The sequence below is a fragment of the Pholis gunnellus genome (genome assembly GCF_910591455.1).
Source record: "Pholis gunnellus genome assembly, chromosome: 23".
Taxonomy (NCBI): domain Eukaryota; kingdom Metazoa; phylum Chordata; class Actinopteri; order Perciformes; family Pholidae; genus Pholis; species Pholis gunnellus.
In genome coordinates this window covers 751,796-771,375 of record NC_136550.1, presented here as the reverse complement: position 1 = coordinate 771,375, position 19,580 = coordinate 751,796, and the positions used below count along the sequence as shown (strand labels likewise).

At 44.2% G+C, this 19,580-nt stretch overlaps 1 protein-coding gene across 1 annotated transcript; it reads right to left on the bottom strand.

The window, feature by feature from the left end:
- Nucleotides 1-7,293: 7,293 nt before the first annotated feature.
- On the bottom strand, nucleotides 7,294-11,412 carry LOC306714785 (uncharacterized protein). The gene is made up of 6 exons (XM_079184917.1): nucleotides 11,131-11,412; nucleotides 10,742-10,856; nucleotides 10,496-10,608; nucleotides 10,071-10,312; nucleotides 9,353-9,438; nucleotides 7,294-9,021 (listed from the first exon to the last, which is right to left on the bottom strand). Exons 1-6 carry the CDS (start codon nucleotides 11,318-11,320, stop codon nucleotides 7,764-7,766), a joined length of 2,004 nt encoding a protein of 667 aa, XP_079041043.1. The 5' UTR covers nucleotides 11,321-11,412; the 3' UTR covers nucleotides 7,294-7,763.
- Between the last annotated feature and the right edge of the window lie 8,168 nt (nucleotides 11,413-19,580).

Genomic DNA, 19,580 nt, shown 5'->3' with positions numbered 1-19,580 from the left:
ACTGGTTCAGGTTTATAGTTAGGGCTGGTTCAGGTTTATAGTTAGGGCTGGTTCAGGTTTATAGTTAGGACTGGTTTAGGTTTATAGGTAGGGCTGGTTCAGGTTTATAGTTAGGGCTGGTTCAGGTTTATAGTTAGGGCTGGTTTAGGTTTATAGTTAGGGCTGGTTCAGGTTTATAGTTAGGGCTGGTTCAGGTTTATAGTTAGGACTGGTTCAGGTTTATAGTTAGGACTGGTTCAGGTTTATAGTTAGGGCTGGTTCAGGTTTATAGTTAGGGCTGGTTCAGGTTTATAGTTAGGACTGGTTTAGGTTTATAGGTAGGGCTGGTTCAGGTTTATAGTTAGGGCTGGTTCAGGTTTATAGTTAGGACTGGTTTAGGTTTATAGTTAGGGCTGGTTCAGGTTTATAGGTAGGGCTGGTTCAGGTTTATAGTTAGGGCTGGTTCAGGTTTATAGGTAGGACTGGTTCAGGTTTATAGTTAGGACTGGTTTAGGTTTATAGGTAGGGCTGGTTCAGGTTTATAGGTAGGGCTGGTTCAGGTTTATAGGTAGGGCTGGTTCAGGTTTATAGATAGGGCTGGTTTAGGTTTATAGATAGGGCTGGTTCAGGTTTATAGGTAGGGCTGGTTCAGGTTTATAGGTAGGGCTGGTTCAGGTTTATAGTTAGGGCTGGTTCAGGTTTATAGGTAGGGCTGGTTCAGGTTTATAGATAGGGCTGGTTCTTTTTTTTTAATCTAATCAAAACAATCTCACACAACCACAACCCGCTGTAATCTGACATGACAAACTGTCCATGGAGTCCAACATACTCGTAATCCTCTCAAATTGACTTTCTTCAAATGTAATCCAATGCTTGTCTTTAGCCACTTTTATAAGAGCAACATGATAGTTTTCCTGCCCTGTGTAGATACATCAGAGGCAACGCCAAACTGCTGGGCAGATAAAACCATAACATAGAAGCGGATAGCACACAGCGCACCTCGGGGTTCAGCAGCGCAGAGGCCCTGAGAGATTTGCTGACAAGGATCCCGACGAACCAAAACCACAGCACGCCTGTTATGGCCACGACCGTGTGGGAAGCCCTCTGCTTTGACTGGTCGACTCGCCCCTTGTTCCCGCCCACTTCCCCTGGCCCCGGACGAATCAGAACACGGAGAACAGAAAGGCTGCAGAAAGATACGATAAGTATATATAAGGGCAGGAAGAAGAGCAATGAGAGGTTAATTAAAGAAGGCATGAGCAGAGCTGCTACACAGTTCCATCCAAAGCACAGCAGCCAAACACATCCAATGCTGATGTTCCTGATCCTGATCCCCGGCCCCTTTCTCAGCCCCAGGTAGGTGACGGGGTGAACGACAGCCAGGTATCGCTCCACACAGGTGAGGACTTGGAAGAGACCCTCTCCAAAGTAAGTCACGGATTGAAGGTAGTACCCCATGTCCTTCATCTCTGGGAGACCGGTGAAGGAGCCGCAATAGAAGAAGGCAGACCCCAAGCACCAGATCAGCTCGGCGGCAGCCATGTGGTAGACGAAGACGTCGGAGTCGCTCTTCGTAGCGGACGAGCGTTGGCGGCCCAGATACAGGACGAGGATGGAGATCGGCAGCAGGAGGGCGACTCTGGTGACGCTGAAGGCGATGCCGATTGACAGAGAAATTATGGATTCGTAGCAATCAAAAAGGACTGAATCGAGGGAGGAGTTGGAGGCGGAAGAGGAGTTGACCGACATATCTACTGTATGTGGAGGCCTGAGGAGAAGAAAGAAAAATGACTGTTCTGTAAAACAACTTCTGAAAGGTTGCAATCAAACAAAACCAGTGACACAACGCCTCCTTTGGCAGCGGCATTAATTAGAGATCATCTGTTGGGCAACGACACAAACATCCTTTGATTGTTGGACCCTTGCGATGAATTTGGACAACCAAATGCTTACGGACCATTCTGAGGGAAACAAGAACGTCTCAATTAAATTTGGTAACAATCCATCCAACGGCTGTTGAGACATTTTACTAAAGAGCAAAGATGTCAATCTTAAGAAATACCACAAATCGGTAGGATTCGTCCTTTGGGGACCATGAATGTTTCTACGCGATTTCATTGCAATCCGTTGTGGTGAAAAGAAAACTATTTAATAGTACCGAGTGAGTCTTACAATACTGAATACTGAAACAAGAAACGTTGAGATCAGAAGTTTGTCTTTGGAATATTTATTCTCTGCAGAGAAGGCTTCATCAGCAGTTTGTACGCGGACGGGCCAAGAGAGCAGCGCCTCTCTAGCTTATCAAGCCCCTCAGCACACGGGGTGGGGGGTACATCTCTATTTGCTTCTTACAGCATTTTACAATAGTTCCTGCAATAGACATTTTACAACTGATCCTAATCTCCATATCCTGTGGTTTACTACCTCTAAGTTCAACATTGTGTGATTAATATCTGCACTCCCATTTGGTTCCTTCCTTTGAAGGCAGCAAAGGCATAGATGCAGGTACACAATCACATGTCACTTACTATTTGTTAGTGCTCTCCCAAGAGCCATTTCAGCGAGGCTAAAAATATGAACTAAAATTCATTAAAAGCTAAAAAATATCAATGTTGAGCATTTACTATTGCTACTTAATATGGTGACGTGTGAAACAGTGCTAACAATACAAACTACATTGAACAGAGCTTCTTTTATTCTTACTATTTATTATTATTTAGTATAAAAATAAAAATAATATATTATATAATATAACAATAGTAATTTGCTGCTATACTAATGCTCTGAATGTCGTATACTACTCTTTGAAGTTATCAACGAACACCCACCTGCTCACCGGTGTTTGATTGAGATCGTCCTCCTCCTGCGTCTCCAAACTCACTGACTGGATCCTGGTCAAAATATATGATGTAATACTCGTGTCTGGCTGTTATTAATGATGTTCTTGTGTCAGAGTGATGGATGGAGGCAGCAGGCGTTTTGCATGTTTTACAACTAATTTACTCGACTCAAGTCTGTAAATCAAAGTATGCAAATGTTCCTGAGTTATTTAATTCTGACTGTAGTCTGGTGCTCGTTCCCCAGCAGTCTGGTGTTACCTCTGCTGTTCCTGCACAGAGCAGGAAAACTACCAGGCTGTTAACACAACACTGAATTAGCAGCATCAAAATGTTTGGTTGTTTCATGTTTGACTGTCAGAATCAACTCAAGTTCTACAGAATTCACAGAATCACGAGCGTTTCAGAGCAACAGGTGTTTCAGTTTAACGTGTGACCGTGTTAACTGGTGACTCTCAGCCGAATGCGTCCGTGGTTGCTCGTAGTAACTGATGTAAATGGTTGTAGATAATAAACACAGATGAGTCTTTAAAGGTGATTGAGGACGCCTACATGTTCTGTTGGCTGCCGTCACTTCAAGCAACCACGGCTCTATTTCTTTAACATTTTCTTTGTCTTTTAACAACAATATAGAGACAACAGCTGCCTTGAAAGGACACAAGAAGACTGAGAGAACACACAGGTGTTCTGGGTCACATGTCTGATTTGAATACGCAGCAGTTTTAGCTCACGGGTCATTTGAATCCTGTCAAGCATCCAGTTTAATGGACGGATGAATCTGTGAATGTCAGCACCAGAGCTGCTTCACATGCTAACCAAAAGGAAATTTGATTGTGATTATTTCTTTACCACTTTCGATTGTATGCAGTTTCTACTATAGATTCATGAGTCCCAAAAAAAATAAAACCCAAACTATGAGCTGAACGTTCTCTGAGAATTTGACCACATTGAAATTAGGCATCTAATAACCAAGATGGCCCTACTAGTTACAGATGCTAACATAGACTGAGAAGCCTTTTATGATTCAGGAGCTCAGGTTCATGACTTGTCTTTTGTTTCACTTTTTTGATTGGTGGATTTTTGTTGGTTGTTTTGTTCATGGCTCATCTCTGAAGCTTTAAATAAACTGTGAATTGTGATTATATTGCGTGTACTGGTGTTTTCTTGGGAGTGAGAAGAGTGGAGAGTAGACCGGTGACGTAACAAGTGAGCTTAGAAAACATACCAGCTCACCAGCAGTGCTGCTGCTCCCTGGAAGAATCACGTGAGAGGAACATTTGCATACTTTGATTTACAGGCTTGAGTCGAGTAAATTAGTTGTAAAACATGCAAAACGCCTGCTGCCTCCATCCGTCACTCTGACACAAGAACATCATTAATAACCCACAGCCAGACACCAGTATTACATCATATATTTTCACCAGGATCCAGTCAGTGAGTTTGGAGACGCAGGAGGAGGACGATCTCAATCAAACACCGGTGAGCAGGTGGGTGTTCGTTGATAACTTCAAAGAGTAGTATACGACATTCAGAGCATTAGTATAGCAGCAAATTACTATCGTTATATTATATACTATATTATTTTTATTTTATAAAATAAAAAATGAAAAGCTCTGTTCACTGTAGTTTGTATTTTTAGCACGGTTAGCATTGTTTGCTGCTAACCACCAACTCAGATGCCGCCATGTTGACAATAGTAAATGCTCAACATTCGTATCTTTCAGCTTTTCATGAATTTCAGTTAATATTTTTAGCCTTGCTGAAATGGCTCTTGGGAGAGCAATGTCGGTCTAATGTCGGTCTAATGTCGGTCTACCACTTTGGTCCAGCCAACTCTATTGGATGGATTGCAATGAAATCGCGTAGAAACATTCATGGTCCCCAAAGGACGAATCCTACCGATTTGTGGTATTTCTTAAGATTGACATCTTTGCTCTTTTGTAAAATGTCTCAACAGCCGTTGGATGAATTGTTGCCAAATTTAATTGAGACGTTCTTGTTTCCCTCAGAATGGTCCGTAAGCACTTTGGTTGTCCAAATTCATCGCAAGGGTCCAACAATCAAAGGATGTTTGTGTCGTTGCCCAACAGATGATCTCTAATTAATGCCGCTGCCAAAGGAGGCGTTGTATCACTGGTTTTGTTTGATTGCAACCTTTCAGAAGTTGTTTTACAGAACAGTCATTTTTCTTTCTTCTCCTCAGGCCTCCACATACAGTAGATATGTCGGTCAACTCCTCTTCCGCCTCCAACTCCTCCCTCGATTCAGTCCTTTTTGATTCCATAATTTCTCTGTCAATCGGCATCGCCTTCAGCGTCACCAGAGTCGCCCTCCTGCTGCCGATCTCCATCCTCGTCCTGTATCTGGGCCGCCAACGCTCGTCCGCTACGAAGAGCGACTCCGACGTCTTCGTCTACCACATGGCTGCCGCCGAGCTGATCTGGTGCTTGGGGTCTGCCTTCTTCTATTGCGGCTCCTTCACCGGTCTCCCAGAGATGAAGGACATGGGGTACTACCTTCAATCCGTGACTTACTTTGGAGAGGGTCTCTTCCAAGTCCTCACCTGTGTGGAGCGATACCTGGCTGTCGTTCACCCCGTCACCTACCTGGGGCTGAGAAAGGGGCCGGGGGTCAGGATCAGGAACATCAGCATTGGATGTGTTTGGCTGCTGTGCTTTGGATGGAACTGTGTAGCAGCTCTGCTCATGCCTTCTTTAATTAACCTCTCATTGCTCTTCCTCCTTCCCTTATATATACTTATCGTATCTTTCTGCAGCCTTTCTGTTCTCCGTGTTCTGATTCGTCCGGGGCCAGGGGAAGTGGGCGGGAACAAGGGGCGAGTTGACCAGTCAAAGCAGAGGGCTTCCCACACGGTCGTGGCCATAACAGGTGTGCTGTGGTTTTGGTTCATCGGGATCCTTGTTATTGTTGCTCTTGATGCCCCGGCGCTGCTGAGCCCCGAGGTGCGCTGTGTGCTAACCGCTTCTATGTTATGGTTTTGTCTGCCCAGCAGTTTGGCGTTGCCTCTGATGTATCTACACAGGGCAGGAAAACTATCATGTTGCTCTTATAAAAGTGGCTAAAGACAAGCATTGGATTACATTTGGAGAAAGTCAATTTGAGAGGATTACGAGTATGTTGGACTCCATGGACAGTTTGTCATGTCAGATTACAGCGGGTTGTGGTTGTGTGAGATTGTTTTGATTAGATTAAAAAAAAAGAACCAGCCCTACCTATAAACCTGAACCAGCCCTACCTATAAACCTGAACCAGCCCTACCTATAAACCTGAACCAGCCCTAACTCTCCTTAGTCAGTCCTGATTATCTGTTCTCAGCAGGGCTCGGTACTGTTGTACGTGTGTTGCACAGTAGTTTGTAGAATGTTTCCAGGTGGTTACTAGCAGGTTAAAGTTGGTTTTATTGGGTGTTCAGCATTGTTACTAGTGTCTAAAGTATGTGGCTGCTGAGATGTTACTGTGTTGTCCAGATTGATTTAACATTCTATATTTTGCTTTTTTTAATATTCCATTTTTACTGCACTTGATGGTAATAAAAGCCAAGTTTTTGAAACCAATAGTATGAATGTTTGTTTATTAGATTTATTTATCTTTGACCTATTTGTAATTCAGAACTTGTATTTGTTCCAGATCATATAAACATTGTTACATTTGATTCAATAAATAAACAGCCGTACAAAGTGGATTGAATTGTTGTTTATTGATAAACAGCATATTGCTACAATCTTTGACAAATAACAAACAATACACGACTGATACATTTTCATCTTTCTGTTTGATGAAATGGATCTGATACTTATTCTAATTACAGTTTGCTTTGTTAAACTTATCTGTGTGTCATGATATTGAAGTGGTGCTGCTGTCCCGGGACCTCGCCTCCCAGTGACGCAATCATGTGGAAAATAAATGGGCCTGTTGTAATGTACCGTACAAAATCATTAAATATGATTTGCATTAAAAAGATAAACACCAGTCCTCCTCTCACCAGTCCACAGGACACCATCATCACAGATCATTAATTGTATTCATATATATTTGCATCAGATGCAGGAGAAACTCTGAGTTAAACATTTAGTTATTTAGAGATTTAGTTATTGTGTATCGAGGAAACTGATATTCTATATTGTGACCAACATGTGACCAAGAAGCAGAACATCGCTCAGGCAACGTTAGCGATGTCATACGTTAGTGATGTCATAGTTTGATCAGAAGAACCGGATCATCAGTGGAAGATAATCACTGAGATCATTGTTTACAGAATGTGTTTTAACTATTTGTTTATATACAAGAATAAAGAAATGTGGATTATTTTCTTCATTCATTTTCTTTTTTTCTCACAAAATAATCAAAAAGAACCGATAGGAGTATTGATTGAGTACTAATATCTCTAAAATCATCAGGACTGGATTACCATTCACTCTGATTCACTTCCTGTGTTGCTGCTCAAGAAAGACTGTTTACATAAAAGCATAATAAACATAAATGAGAAAAAGATTTATCACAAAATAATCAAAAAGAAGCTTTAAAATCCTAACCGTACATCATTATTTAGTTATAACTGGATCGTCTTTAAATCGGATTCACTTTCCTGCAATTCGCTGGATGAGTCGTAATAACTCTTCATCTAAAGCGACCAAAACTCAATAAGACGCAGAACAACGTCAACATGAACACGAGGCTTTTATTTCCCGTCGTTGTGAACATGCTGTGGTTTAGTACAACCTCACCGAGCTGACCGCAGTACTCAAGTACTACTTACTACTTCTAAATCATACACAATACAGTTCATTTCACCATCTGACAACCTCAAACCTGAGCTTGTACAGATGTTCACAGCGTTACATGCAACTGTACACATATAAATAAGAAACAAACACAAAAATTCACAGTATCACAGAAGGTAAAAATGAATTCGGTCCGCTGTCAGTGTCACGTCGCCGCTTCGCCGACCGGGTGGCTCTTCATGTGCGTCTTCAGACAGTGGCTCTGGGTGAAGGCCTTGTCACAGAGCAAACACTTGTAGGGTCTCTCCCCGTTGTGGGTCCTCATGTGGACCGTCAGGTACGACTTCCGGGCGCACGCTTTACCGCAGATCCCGCAGACGAACGGCTTGAGGCCCGAGTGGATGGTCACGTGGTTGTCCAGGTTGATCTTGCGTTTGAAGGACCAGCCGCAGTCGGGGCAGCGGTACGGTGTCTCCCCCGTGTGGACCCGCATGTGGATCGTCAGGGGCCCCTTGGTGGTGAACCCCCGGCCGCACTCGCCACAGTGGTACGGCTTCTCGTCGCTGTGCGTCCTCAGGTGGATCTGCAGCTGCTTGCTCGTCAGGAACATCTTGCAGCAGACGTCGCAGAGGTGCGAGCGCTCTCGGTCCGCGTGGATCTTCTCGTGCTGCCTCAGCGTGCCGGGCAGCTTGAAACGCCGCCCGCAGATCTGACAGCTGTGGGGTCTCTCCCCGGAGTGGGTCATCTTGTGGCGGGTCAGCGACCTGTAGTCGCTGAGAGATTTGCCACAAACGCCGCAGAGGTGCGTCTTCTTGTCGGCACAAGTCCTGCGGCGAGCGTTAAACTGTTCCTTCAGCGCGAGCGCTTTGCGGCGAGCGCGACGTTTGTTCGGTTTGCCCGCCTGGCGGAGTTTCGGGTGATCCTCCGAGGACGCCTTCGACGCGTCGCGGCAAACGTCGCACTCGTACGGTTTCTCCGCGCGCTCGCCGAGGCCACCGAGGAAAGACTCCCCGCACGAGTGACAGTCGTCGGTCGGGTGGCGGCTCTGAAGGTGATCCCTCAGCGCGGCGGCGGACTTCGAGAGCTCTCCGCACGCCCCGCAGAGACGTCCCGGCTCGTCCGCGTGACTCCAGGCGTGTTTGACGAACGCCACCTCCGACCCGTGCGGCGCTCCGCAGACTCTGCAGGACAGAACGTCTCCGCTCTCGGCCTTCTGTTTCCTCCACGTCTCCGACTGCAGCTCGGAGTCGCTTTCTTTCGGCTCGCCGTCGCTCTCGTCTGGTTTCCAATCGTCTTCTTCTCTTTCTTCTTCCTTTTCAACGCCGCAGTGTCCTGTACGCTCGGCTCGCTCTGATGTCCCACCTTCATCATCACCATCAGCTTCCTCTGTTTCCATGTCTTGATGTTGTGATGTGGAGCCGATGGACGCTTCTTCTCCGCGACCTTCGACCTCCTGAACAGGGCTGCCGAAGGAACAAGGAGCAAAGATTAAGAAGTGAGGAGTTTAAAGACAATATATCTGCAGTAATGAGGGTCGTGTTTAAGAGCTCGGACCTCACGGTTTAGACTAAACCTTCAACAACAGCGGCTCCTCGTGATTCAACGAGCGAAAGTCACAAAACCAACATTTCAACGTGTCGTCACGCAACAGTTCCTAAATCTCAACACGTGTCGAGTACACGCTCTTTACATACAAACATTCTTTTCAAAATAAAGTTCTGTCTTCACATGAAGTCTCAAATAAACACCGATGGTTCAAAACCCGCCGCGTCGTCATTCTTTGAGCTTCGTTACCTCGTCTGCAGTCTGACGTCATCGCTCGACTGCAGAGACTCTTCAGCGGCGTTCTGTGGAGGATTCGTCTCTTCTTCCTTCTTCGTCTAGAATTTGAATAAAAGTGAAGCGAACTTTTAAAACATTCCAACTCAAGAAGATGAATCTGAAAAAAGCAGGTTTTCTTTCAACAAATCGCCAAAACTCCACCGTTCATCACAGCCAGAGGAGGAGAGAGAGGAGAGGAGAGGAGGAGAGAGGAGGAGGGGAGAGGAGAGGAGAGGAGAGGAGGAGAGAGGAGGAGGGGAGAGGAGAGAGAGGAGAGGAGAGAGGAGAGGAGAGGAGGAGAGAGGAGGAGGGGAGAGGAGAGGAGAGGAGAGGAGGGGAGGAGGGGAGAGGAGGCTGGAAGTAGAAATGTGAATAGTTTCATATTTATTGGCTCAAAGTCTTCATTTGTTTTCTAACATCAGGAACACTCGAGAGAGAAATGTTGTAAAATGAATTAACATAAAAGTTATTAGTTCTTTATTTCTTCATGATTGATGTGATTCTAACTGTTGTTCTGCACTGAAGACGTGTTCTAGTTCTACTCACGATGGTTCTGTTATAATGGAGACACAGGACTTTATATATACAGTATATACTGTGTGTATATATACACACAGTATATACTGTATATGTGACAGGAGCAGAAGCAGCGTTGTGCTCCTGAGGGTTGGAGGGTTGGGGGGTTGGGTACCTTGAGGCGGATGTAGATCGTGGACTTCCCTCCCGTGGAGCCCACGCTGCGTTGGATCTCCTCCGCCGTCAGCGTCTTCACCCTCAGAGGCTTCAGCCGTCGTCTCTCGTCCGACGTCAACACGTCGAAGCGTCCGTCGTCTCCGGACAGCTGAGGGAAGCTGGACCTGAGCAGGTCCACGAAGTCCGCCTCCTCCAGGCCCCGAGGACACCTCAGCCTCCGCAGCGGACGTTTCTTCAGAACTGACGGAGGAGAGAGACACGAGGACATGAGGACACGAGGACATGAGGACACGAGGACATGAGGACACGAGGACACGAGGACACGAGGACGTGAGGACACGAGGACATGAGGACACGAGGACACGAGGACGCGAGGACACGTTCAGCTGGAAACCGTCCCACCAGAAACCCGTTCAGTCGTACCGTTGTTGGAGAGAACGTCGGTCCGAGAGTCCTCCAGGATCCGGATCCTGAGGTCCACGTGGTTCTGTGTCTCACTGGTCTGAGGTCTGCCAGGCTTCCTCTTCTGCTGACATCTATATATGATATTAATATATATATATATACGTTATATCACATACGTTATATCACATGAGTCATCGCTCCTCTATGTGGATGAATGAATGTAAAAACACACAGAAGACGTAAACAAAGTGAGCATGAAGGAACCTTGATGGAGTTTCCTCCACTGAGTCCTCCAGGGTCTCTGGTTGCTCTTCATCTTCCTCCACGACATCATCCTCCTCTTCCTCAACAGGCCCGAGGCTCCCGCTGCGCCTCACGTCTGGACAAACGTTTATATTTGTGAGAAACGGTGAGATGTGTGGGTTGTTACGAGCAGAAGATAACTTGTTTATTGTAAGTTATTGAAGCTTATTGAAGTGATTATTTACTTATTTATAATACTTGTTTGCACTATACTATATATATATATATATATATATATATATATATATATATATATATATATATATATATATATATATATATATACACATATATGATACATGTATATCTTATCTTAACTGTGGAACTATCTCGGTGCTCTTCGGACCGACCTGCCGCGCTGAGCGCGAGCTGCTCCTGCAGGACCTCCAGCTGCTTCTGCTGCCGCTCGATCTCGCCTCTGAAGCCCGACGCCTCGTCCTCGTATCCGGACACGATTCTGTCCACGACCGTGAGGATCTCCCGCGAGGCCGCGGCGAGTCTCCGCGTGACGAACCCTCTCAGAGTCTCCGCGTTAGACATCGAGTCTGAAACCTTTTTAATATCTGGAACTAGAACCGTGAACCCGCGGGCTGACTGCTTGATGGAGGGACTTCTTCGGGGCCTGCCATCATTTTTTACTGGTTTAAAGCCATTTCCGGTTTTTTGGTGCGTGCATAAATGTCGTCGGAGTAGAAACCGAGACCTGAGCCACGAGTTCCCTCTTCCCCTTCTTTGATGGAGATAAATAATGAAATGTGGATAAAATTACTAAACAATAAGGAATTAAAGTCAAAACTAAGGAAAACTAGTTTAGAAAAGTGTTGGTTTGGAAAACAAATATTTAAAAAAATATCTGAAATTAGCCATAAAAGCATAATTTGTGTGTCTGCGTCTTTCTTAAGTTATTAAAACCCTAAAATGTCTGGAAACGATACTGACAGTAGTATCTGTGGCCAGGGGGGGGAAGAAGTACTTTATTGTACTATGTGTACAGTTATTGTAATATCATGCTCGATATTATGTTTTATTTTAGTTTCCACGAGGCTCTGATGTTAGATTTACTTCTTTTATTCAGTCTTTGCTGCTGTCATTGATTCTTTATATTTCAGTTGATTTTTGTATTTTATTTATTCACCTGACTTCTATTTTATTTCTACTTACTATTACTTATTTTACACCTAATAACTGTTTTTCTATTGTTCATATGTGTTTTATACTTTTATTCGTAATCTTTGATCAAACTTTGGCCCAAGATGTTCCTTCAGGATTAATAAAGTTTTGTCTCTTCTTAATGCAGTAAGTGTTGCAATAACAGCCAATAACCACAAGGGGGAGACAGAGCAGCGAGCTGTTAAACACGTTTATCACTGCAGAGGAAGAACACAAACCAGCGCCATCGTGTTTACTAAAGCACATGAAATCATGAATGAGACTAAATATTCTTATTTATTAACAATGTTTCAAAACAACATGAGCTGCACGATATATTCTGTATATTCAACTATATCAGCTGACTTTTTGACTGTTATTGCGGTCGGCATTCAGTAATGCATTGATTCAAACCAATCTGACTCTGGCTTGACCTCATCTTCATCAACATTCAACACTCCTCTTCCTCGTCTCTCCTCTTCCTCCACCTTCTCTCTCGCTATCTTCACCGGCGTGCTCGACTTCCTGGGCTTCTTCTTTGGTACGGGGTCACCCGACTCCCACCGCCGCCGCTGCTGCTGCCGATTGGTCGGCGGGCTGGCGGCGCGAGCCTCTTCTCGTTTCCCCTCCGCGACGTCGTGGTCACGTGACGCGGGTCGGCTGTCGCGGCTCGCCGTTAAGACGGAGACAGGGGCGTGGCCGGGGAGGGTAACGGGTGCAGAGCGGTTGGTGCGAAGGTGTTGACGACGTTCGGGAAAGACCAGGGGGACGAGAGACGGAGGTGAGACCAGTGAGGATGGAGATGGAGGAGGAGGAGGAGGAGGAGGAGGAGGAGGAGGAGGAGGAGGAGGAGGAGGAGGAGGAGTCTGGGTGTGCAGGTCAGAGCCGTCACTCGAGGTGCAGTTCTGGTCGGTGTCTTGGTTCAGAGTCCGGTGTAGAGGGTGAGGAGAAGGGGAGTCGGCATGTCTGGGGTTCGTATACCCGTTTGTGTGTGCGTCCTCGTCCTGTTGCCAAACCGTGTCACCGATATCTTTCTCCCTGCAAGTACGTGCGTGAGCGTCGTGCACGTCTCTGTGTATTTGGGTATCGGCGTGCAGGGTTCTGTGGGCGTGCGCGTCCCTGCCGGCGCCGGTGTGCAACCGCGGGTTCGGGTTGGCGCTGTGTCGGTTTCGGCTGCGCAGCGAGCTGAAGACCATGGTGCAGCCCGCCACGGTGCAGCGGTGTTTGATCTTCAAGTGGACGGCGTTGTAGTGGATCTTCAGTGTTCCTGCAGCAAAGAAGGGAGACGGAGGTCTTGTTGAATTGATGTGTTCTGTTCCTGAACTACCAGGAAGAGCTAATCCAGCCCAAACATGCACCGTGATAACAACAGCTGAGATTCCCTCTAAACACCGTCAGGATCCGGTTTCTCCAGAATAAACATTCTTTTGTTTTCACCTGAAGACCAGTGAAGGACCTGGAATTGAGCCATTTAGGACCCCAAGACAAATTAAGTTAGAGGACCTCAAATTGACCCCTGTGGAACCTCAAGACCCCAAATAAGTAGGGGATCTAAAGCTGAACCTTGAGGAACTTGCCTTCACCCTAAGTGCTGGATGTGAAGCGGACTTGGAGAAACCACGATGTTCCTACCTTTGTCGTAGAAGCTTTTCCCACAAACGCCACAGCAGACCCTCCCCTTCCGACCTCCTGCGGGCGAAAGAGAAGGGAGGGAGCAGAGGGAAGAGGGGAGAGGACAGAGGGAGGAAGGTGAGGGTGGGAGACGAGGAGGGAGAGAGGAAGGAAAGGAGGAGTTGGGAAGAGGACAGAGGAAGGAGGAGGAGAAGGATGGGAGGGACTTGAAAGGGAAGGAAGAGGAGCCGTGGTACTTCTGGGGAATCTTCGGGGGAGAGGAGGAAGAGGAGGGAATGGGCTGAGGGAGTGAGGAAGAAGTAGGAAAAGGTGGAGAGCTTAAGGAAGGAGGGAATGAGGAGGTGTTCTCCTGTTTGGCCACGCCCCGGTGAAGGTCGAGCTCCTGGTCGTTGAGGAACCGGGGTTCCTGATGCCACGCGGAACGGGTCGTGTTTGGCTTGTCGGGATCTGCTTTGAGCTTTAAACCCGGTTCAACTTTAGACTTCAGCAAAACAGGATCACTCTCTTCCTCTCTTCCTCCTCCTCCTCCTTCCTGTCTCTCGGGCAGTTTGGTCCCACTGAGCTTCCGTAGACATTGCGTTAGCTTACTGGGAGGAGCGAGCTCCTGGTATAAGAAAAACAAAGAGGAGAAAACAAAACCTTACAGAAACGTAAACTCTGTGAATTCTTCTAGTTGTGGAACACGGAAGGTTTGGAAAGAAGTGGTGGAGTACTTGGAAAAATTACCTTGGTGGGAGGAGCCAAACAGTGCAAGGCGGAGCTTGGAAAGTGGAACGGCAGAAGCAAAGACGGCCCCTCTGGACCGTTTTCAAAATGGTGGACAGTGTCTTTGTGGTCAGTTAGACTGTTTTTCTTGTAACGGTAGACTAAACGTGAATCTCCTCTTGCGTTCCTGAACACTCCGGGAGTTCCCCCGATCCGCTCGACCATTGCGCCGACATTTGATCGGAAGCTCTTCGGGGCGGAGCTCGGCTCCAGCTCGGAGAGGTGATGATTGACAGCTGCCAGGCACTGGAGCGTCATCAGCTCGACGACGGGGCGCGTCTCGCCAAAGCGAAGGAACTGTCTGAGGACGAGCAGCTCTTCCTCGGGGGTCGCCATCAACCAGCGGTCCAACACCTTCCCGCTGGGATGCTGGATGGAAAAATGTACGTTTATTTATCATCAGCCTCTAGATATTGAGATGATAATGTGTAGTAGACTGCGTAAGTGTTTACCTGCAGCATGTAGCCTCTTACATAATCCCCCAAACTCCAGCCCAGCGTGTGCAGGATGTGGCCGACCTGAAGACGACAAAAAGTAATCTGTTACACATCAAACGGAATCACGATACAACCACGTAGAAAATATAATATAAGACTAATTCGTGATATTTTTCCTCCCATTAGCTGCTCTAAACCTACCGGAGGACCAGTTGTACCTGTTCTGGGCTCAGGATGCTGTAGAGACGATCCAGGAGAATCTTCAGGCGAACGGGGACGGCCTGAGCCCCGTAGAGCACCAGGGAGCTCAGGTCGAACACCAGCCCGGGGAGGGCCACCTCCACTGGGCCGCAGCTGGAGGGTGGCTGGGCCCGGAGCTGGAGCTTTGCCAAGGCTGAAGAGGAGGAAGAGGAGGAAGAGGAGGAAGAGGAGTTGATGCATCACCAGAAATATGGCACAACCACTATCTCTGTCCAAGAAAATGTTTTTTTTTATATATATATATATATATAAATCACATTAAAGGAAAAAAATACAACAGATGTGTGTTTACCATCTGAAAAACATTACGTGTGTGTGTGTGTGTGTGTGTGTGTGCGTGTGTGTGTGTGTGTGCAGATGCTCTCTCCAGATGCTCTCGGTGATGTGATGACAGCGACACCTGACTTCATGTCACAGTGGCGACTGAACACATCTGTGTATGTGTGTGTGTGTGTGTGTGTGTGTGTGTGTGTGTGTGTGTGTGTGTGTGTGTGTGTGTGTGTGTGTGTGTCAGTAGGTGGGTGAAGTCCAACATTGTGTTGTTGTCAAACTGAACTGAAGTTTCTTCACGACACGAACACTTCAGAGTCTGAAGAGAAACAGGACTGCTTGAATGTTGTTCATGCTAAAAGCTAAAGGGTTGTAGTGTTGTTAAAGAAACATTTAGACAATAATCTAGAGAGAAAAAACAAGTTTCCAAGTTAGATTTGGTTTGTGCAAGGCTGCATTGTGGGGACCCAAAATAGTTTGAAGACCTGTATTACGGGGACATGAACCTATTGAGGGGATGGCAAAGCCTTCTTCAACCAGTTATCTTCAGTTTAATTTCAGGTGGTAGAGTTGTAGAGAGAAATGTCCTCACATGTAATAACACCAACATGTGTGTGTGTGTGTGTGTGTGTGTGTGTGTGTGTGTGTGTGTGTGTGTGTGTGTGTGTGTGTGTGTGTGTGTGTGTGTGTCGTACCGTGTGGGACCCAGCCGTGTCCACAGCGATCACATGACCTGAGTTGGACACTTCCTGGTTTGAAACACACGCAGTTGCAGCCGGATGTTGTGCACCTGACGGACTGAGAAACACTTATATTTAGTATTATGTCCGCGTGAGGCAAAAGCTTTTACAGAAAGCACATAAAACATGGTTGTAATACACACATATGAATGTTTATTTTACTACTTTTGTTTCATACGTACAAACAAACAGAGGGTCTGTACCTCCTCAGGGTCTGGAGTCATCCTCATGTCTCGGTGCTGCAGTCAGATCAGTTCTGGATAAAAGACAAAAGTAATATTTAATCAATACTTCTACTCATATTACTTCTTCTACTTCTACTACGACTACGTCATCAATTATTGAGGATTTAATTTATATTACAGAAAAACATCTATTAATTAGTTTTGATCACTGAGAGCTTATGAAGATTCAATAGTATTTATTTATATATCATTTTATTTATTAGTTAAAATGTTTATTTGTATAGAAATAGAAATAATAACGTGATACTTTGAAACAAAAGCAACTTGGAAAATATTTGACTCACCTTCTCAATTAAATCAATAATTATTCATTCTTTAAATATATATTTGATACATTTTATATTCTTGTATTCATTTGTATATTATATTATATTTCTTATAATTTCATACTTAAAGAACAATTTTGTATCTTTATTTTTTGTAATTTTTAATCACATTTCCAATTAAATGTTTAAAGAAAATCAATTCCTTTGATTAATGTCAATCACATCTATTTTTAAAAAGATCGATGATAATAATACATTTATAGCATTTTTCAAACCAAAAGTTATAAAGTGCTTCACAAGACAATCAAAGCAAGATAAAAGAATTAGAGGTAAAAACAGTGACGTAATAAATAAAACAGCAGCACATTTAGTAACAAATAACACATAAAATATTGATTTTTGATTATTAAAATGAGCATCTCATCTATCTCATCTATATCTAATAAAAAACCATATTAACTATAATATTAATATAATTTATATTATTGATATGAATCCATACTGACCTTTCAGTTCTCTGTTAAATTCACCACGAATGAAGAAACCGTCAGTGAATTCTCCTTCACTTGTTTCTCTTTCTCTCTTTCTCTCTTTCTCTCTTTCTCTCTTTCTCTCTTTCTTTCTTTCTCTCGTCTCTTTTTTCTCTTTGTTTGTTGTTTCTTTTGTTTGTTTCTTGTGTTTATTTCTTCACGTCTTCATCCGTTTACTTGTATTTTCTGAGATGTTTTGTCTTTTTTTCTTCCTTCGCTCAGAAAATCATTTGCTTCTCTTGTTTCCAAACTCCCCTCTCTCTCTCTCTCTCTCTCTCTCTCTCTCTCTCTCTCTCATATATTCAGTGATTTTCTTCTCTTTTTAAGGTTCTCCATCCTTTAACTCCTCCCCCTGACGGAGCTGAACAGATGTGATTGGACGATGAATCGATGTTCAGCGTCTTCCATCCTTTTCCGTCTCTCTTTATTTTGTACCCCGTGTGTGTTTATGTGTATGTGTGTATGTGTGTGTGTGTGTGTGTGTGTGTGTGTGTATGTGTGTGTGTGTGTGTGTGTGTGTGTGTGTGTGTGTGTGTGTGTGTGTGTGTGTGTGTGTGTGTGTGTGTGTGTGTGTGTGTGTGTGTGTGTGTTTACCATGTTAACAACAACTTCAGGTCTCACATCAGCCACATTACAAACAACGAGGAAGGTCAGAGGTCAGAGGTAACGGCAGAGGAAGGTGAAGTAAAGGTGAAATATCAGCAGTGGAGGAAGTACTCCATTACTTGGGTAAAAGTACTAATACCACAGTGTAGAAATAGTATCAGTATCAGCATCAACATATATTTTAAGTACTCATAATACAAAATAAAGAAATAATAGCAATAATTATAATAATAATAACAATTATAATAAAAGCAATAATAATAATATCAACAACAATAATGTTAATAATAATAGATAATAGGGTATCAAAATACACTTCAAGTCCCAAAAGTAAATGTCCTCATTTTGTACAATAATATATATTAAATTATAGTATTATAGTTGTTGATGCATTAATGTGTTCATCAATTCAAAGGTGCAGCTCATTTTAATGACTATATTCTGCACATCATAATTTATCAGTGGATTATGTTTAGTTTTAACATTTTGAATCTGTAAAGTAACTAAAATCAAATACATTTAATAAAAGTACAATATGTACCTCTGTAATGTAGTGAAGTAGAAGTATGACGTGAATTTACTTAATTTCCATCAATGTAAACTCATCAGGATTCTGATTTCTAGCGTTTTTTACTTCATTAAGCGATTTTGTCTTTTTCAGCTTCATTAATGGAGTGTGAAACGTTTCACAGCAAACATGAGAACATAAAGCAGACTGAGTTTCATTGTTGCTTGTTTATTTGCAACTTAATTCACGAGTCGATTCACAACGAGGACGTAGAGTACGAACAGTTTGTGTTGTTTTACTGTTGTGTTTAAGGAAGGCTGCATGGAGACACAACTCTTTGGTGGTGGACACCTGCATTGTGAGGACACAGTTCTGTTTGAACACCTGTATTACGGGGACACACATCTTTGGGGACATCTACATTGTGGGGACACAAAATAGTTTGAACACCTGTATTACGGGGACACAAATCTTTGGCGACATCTACATTGTGGGGACACAAAATAGTTTGAACACCTGTATTACGGGGACACAAATCTCTATAAAATAAATTATATAAATCTATTATATAGAAAATAATATTTGTACTGCTTTTATACCATTATTGTTTTGTTTATTTATTTGTTGTTGTTATCGTATCGATTGCTTTTATTATTTCTTCTGTTGAACTGTTTTATTGGAGTTTAAATTATAGAAATAAAAACTGTAATTTCGAGATGTTTGTGCTATAAAACTAAATGCGTTCACGTTTTTTACAGATTTCTCCTTTTTTCGTTCCAAGTGCAGCAAAAGTAGTTATCAGGAGACTTTAGATTTTCTGTCCTTGGTGTGTCCATCAGCCTCCGTGTCCCCTGGAAACAGCTCCCCTCTGGGAGGAAGGTTCCCCCCCCCATGGGTGAGATTGAATCAGGGTGACAGTAGGGCACCTGGCCGACCGCCACACTCACCCCAAGGTTAAATGAATGAAACACAACGTCAGATAGTTACAACACGAAATACACAGTATTTATACCTGCAGGTACACAGTCGTGGACAAAAAAAAACGTTGCAGGTTCGAGTCCCACAGCGTTCAAACTGAAGAAAGAAAAGTGAAAATCCTGAAGAACAAAGAGACAGAAATCTGCAATGAATGACGACTTCACAGTTTTTCTCCCCGAAGCAAAAATGACCTGAAAAGTTTCTGATACTGTCGATGTGAGGTGTGCACACACACACACACACACACACACACACACAAACACACACGGTGAAGGTAGGGCTGTTGGACAGACTGTGTCTGCTGGGAGCCGGTGGACCTCTTTTCTGTTTTGATGTCGTACTAATTAGAATATCAGATGATAACACTGTGTGTGTATGTGTGTGTGTGTGTGTGTGTGTGTGTGTGTGTGTGT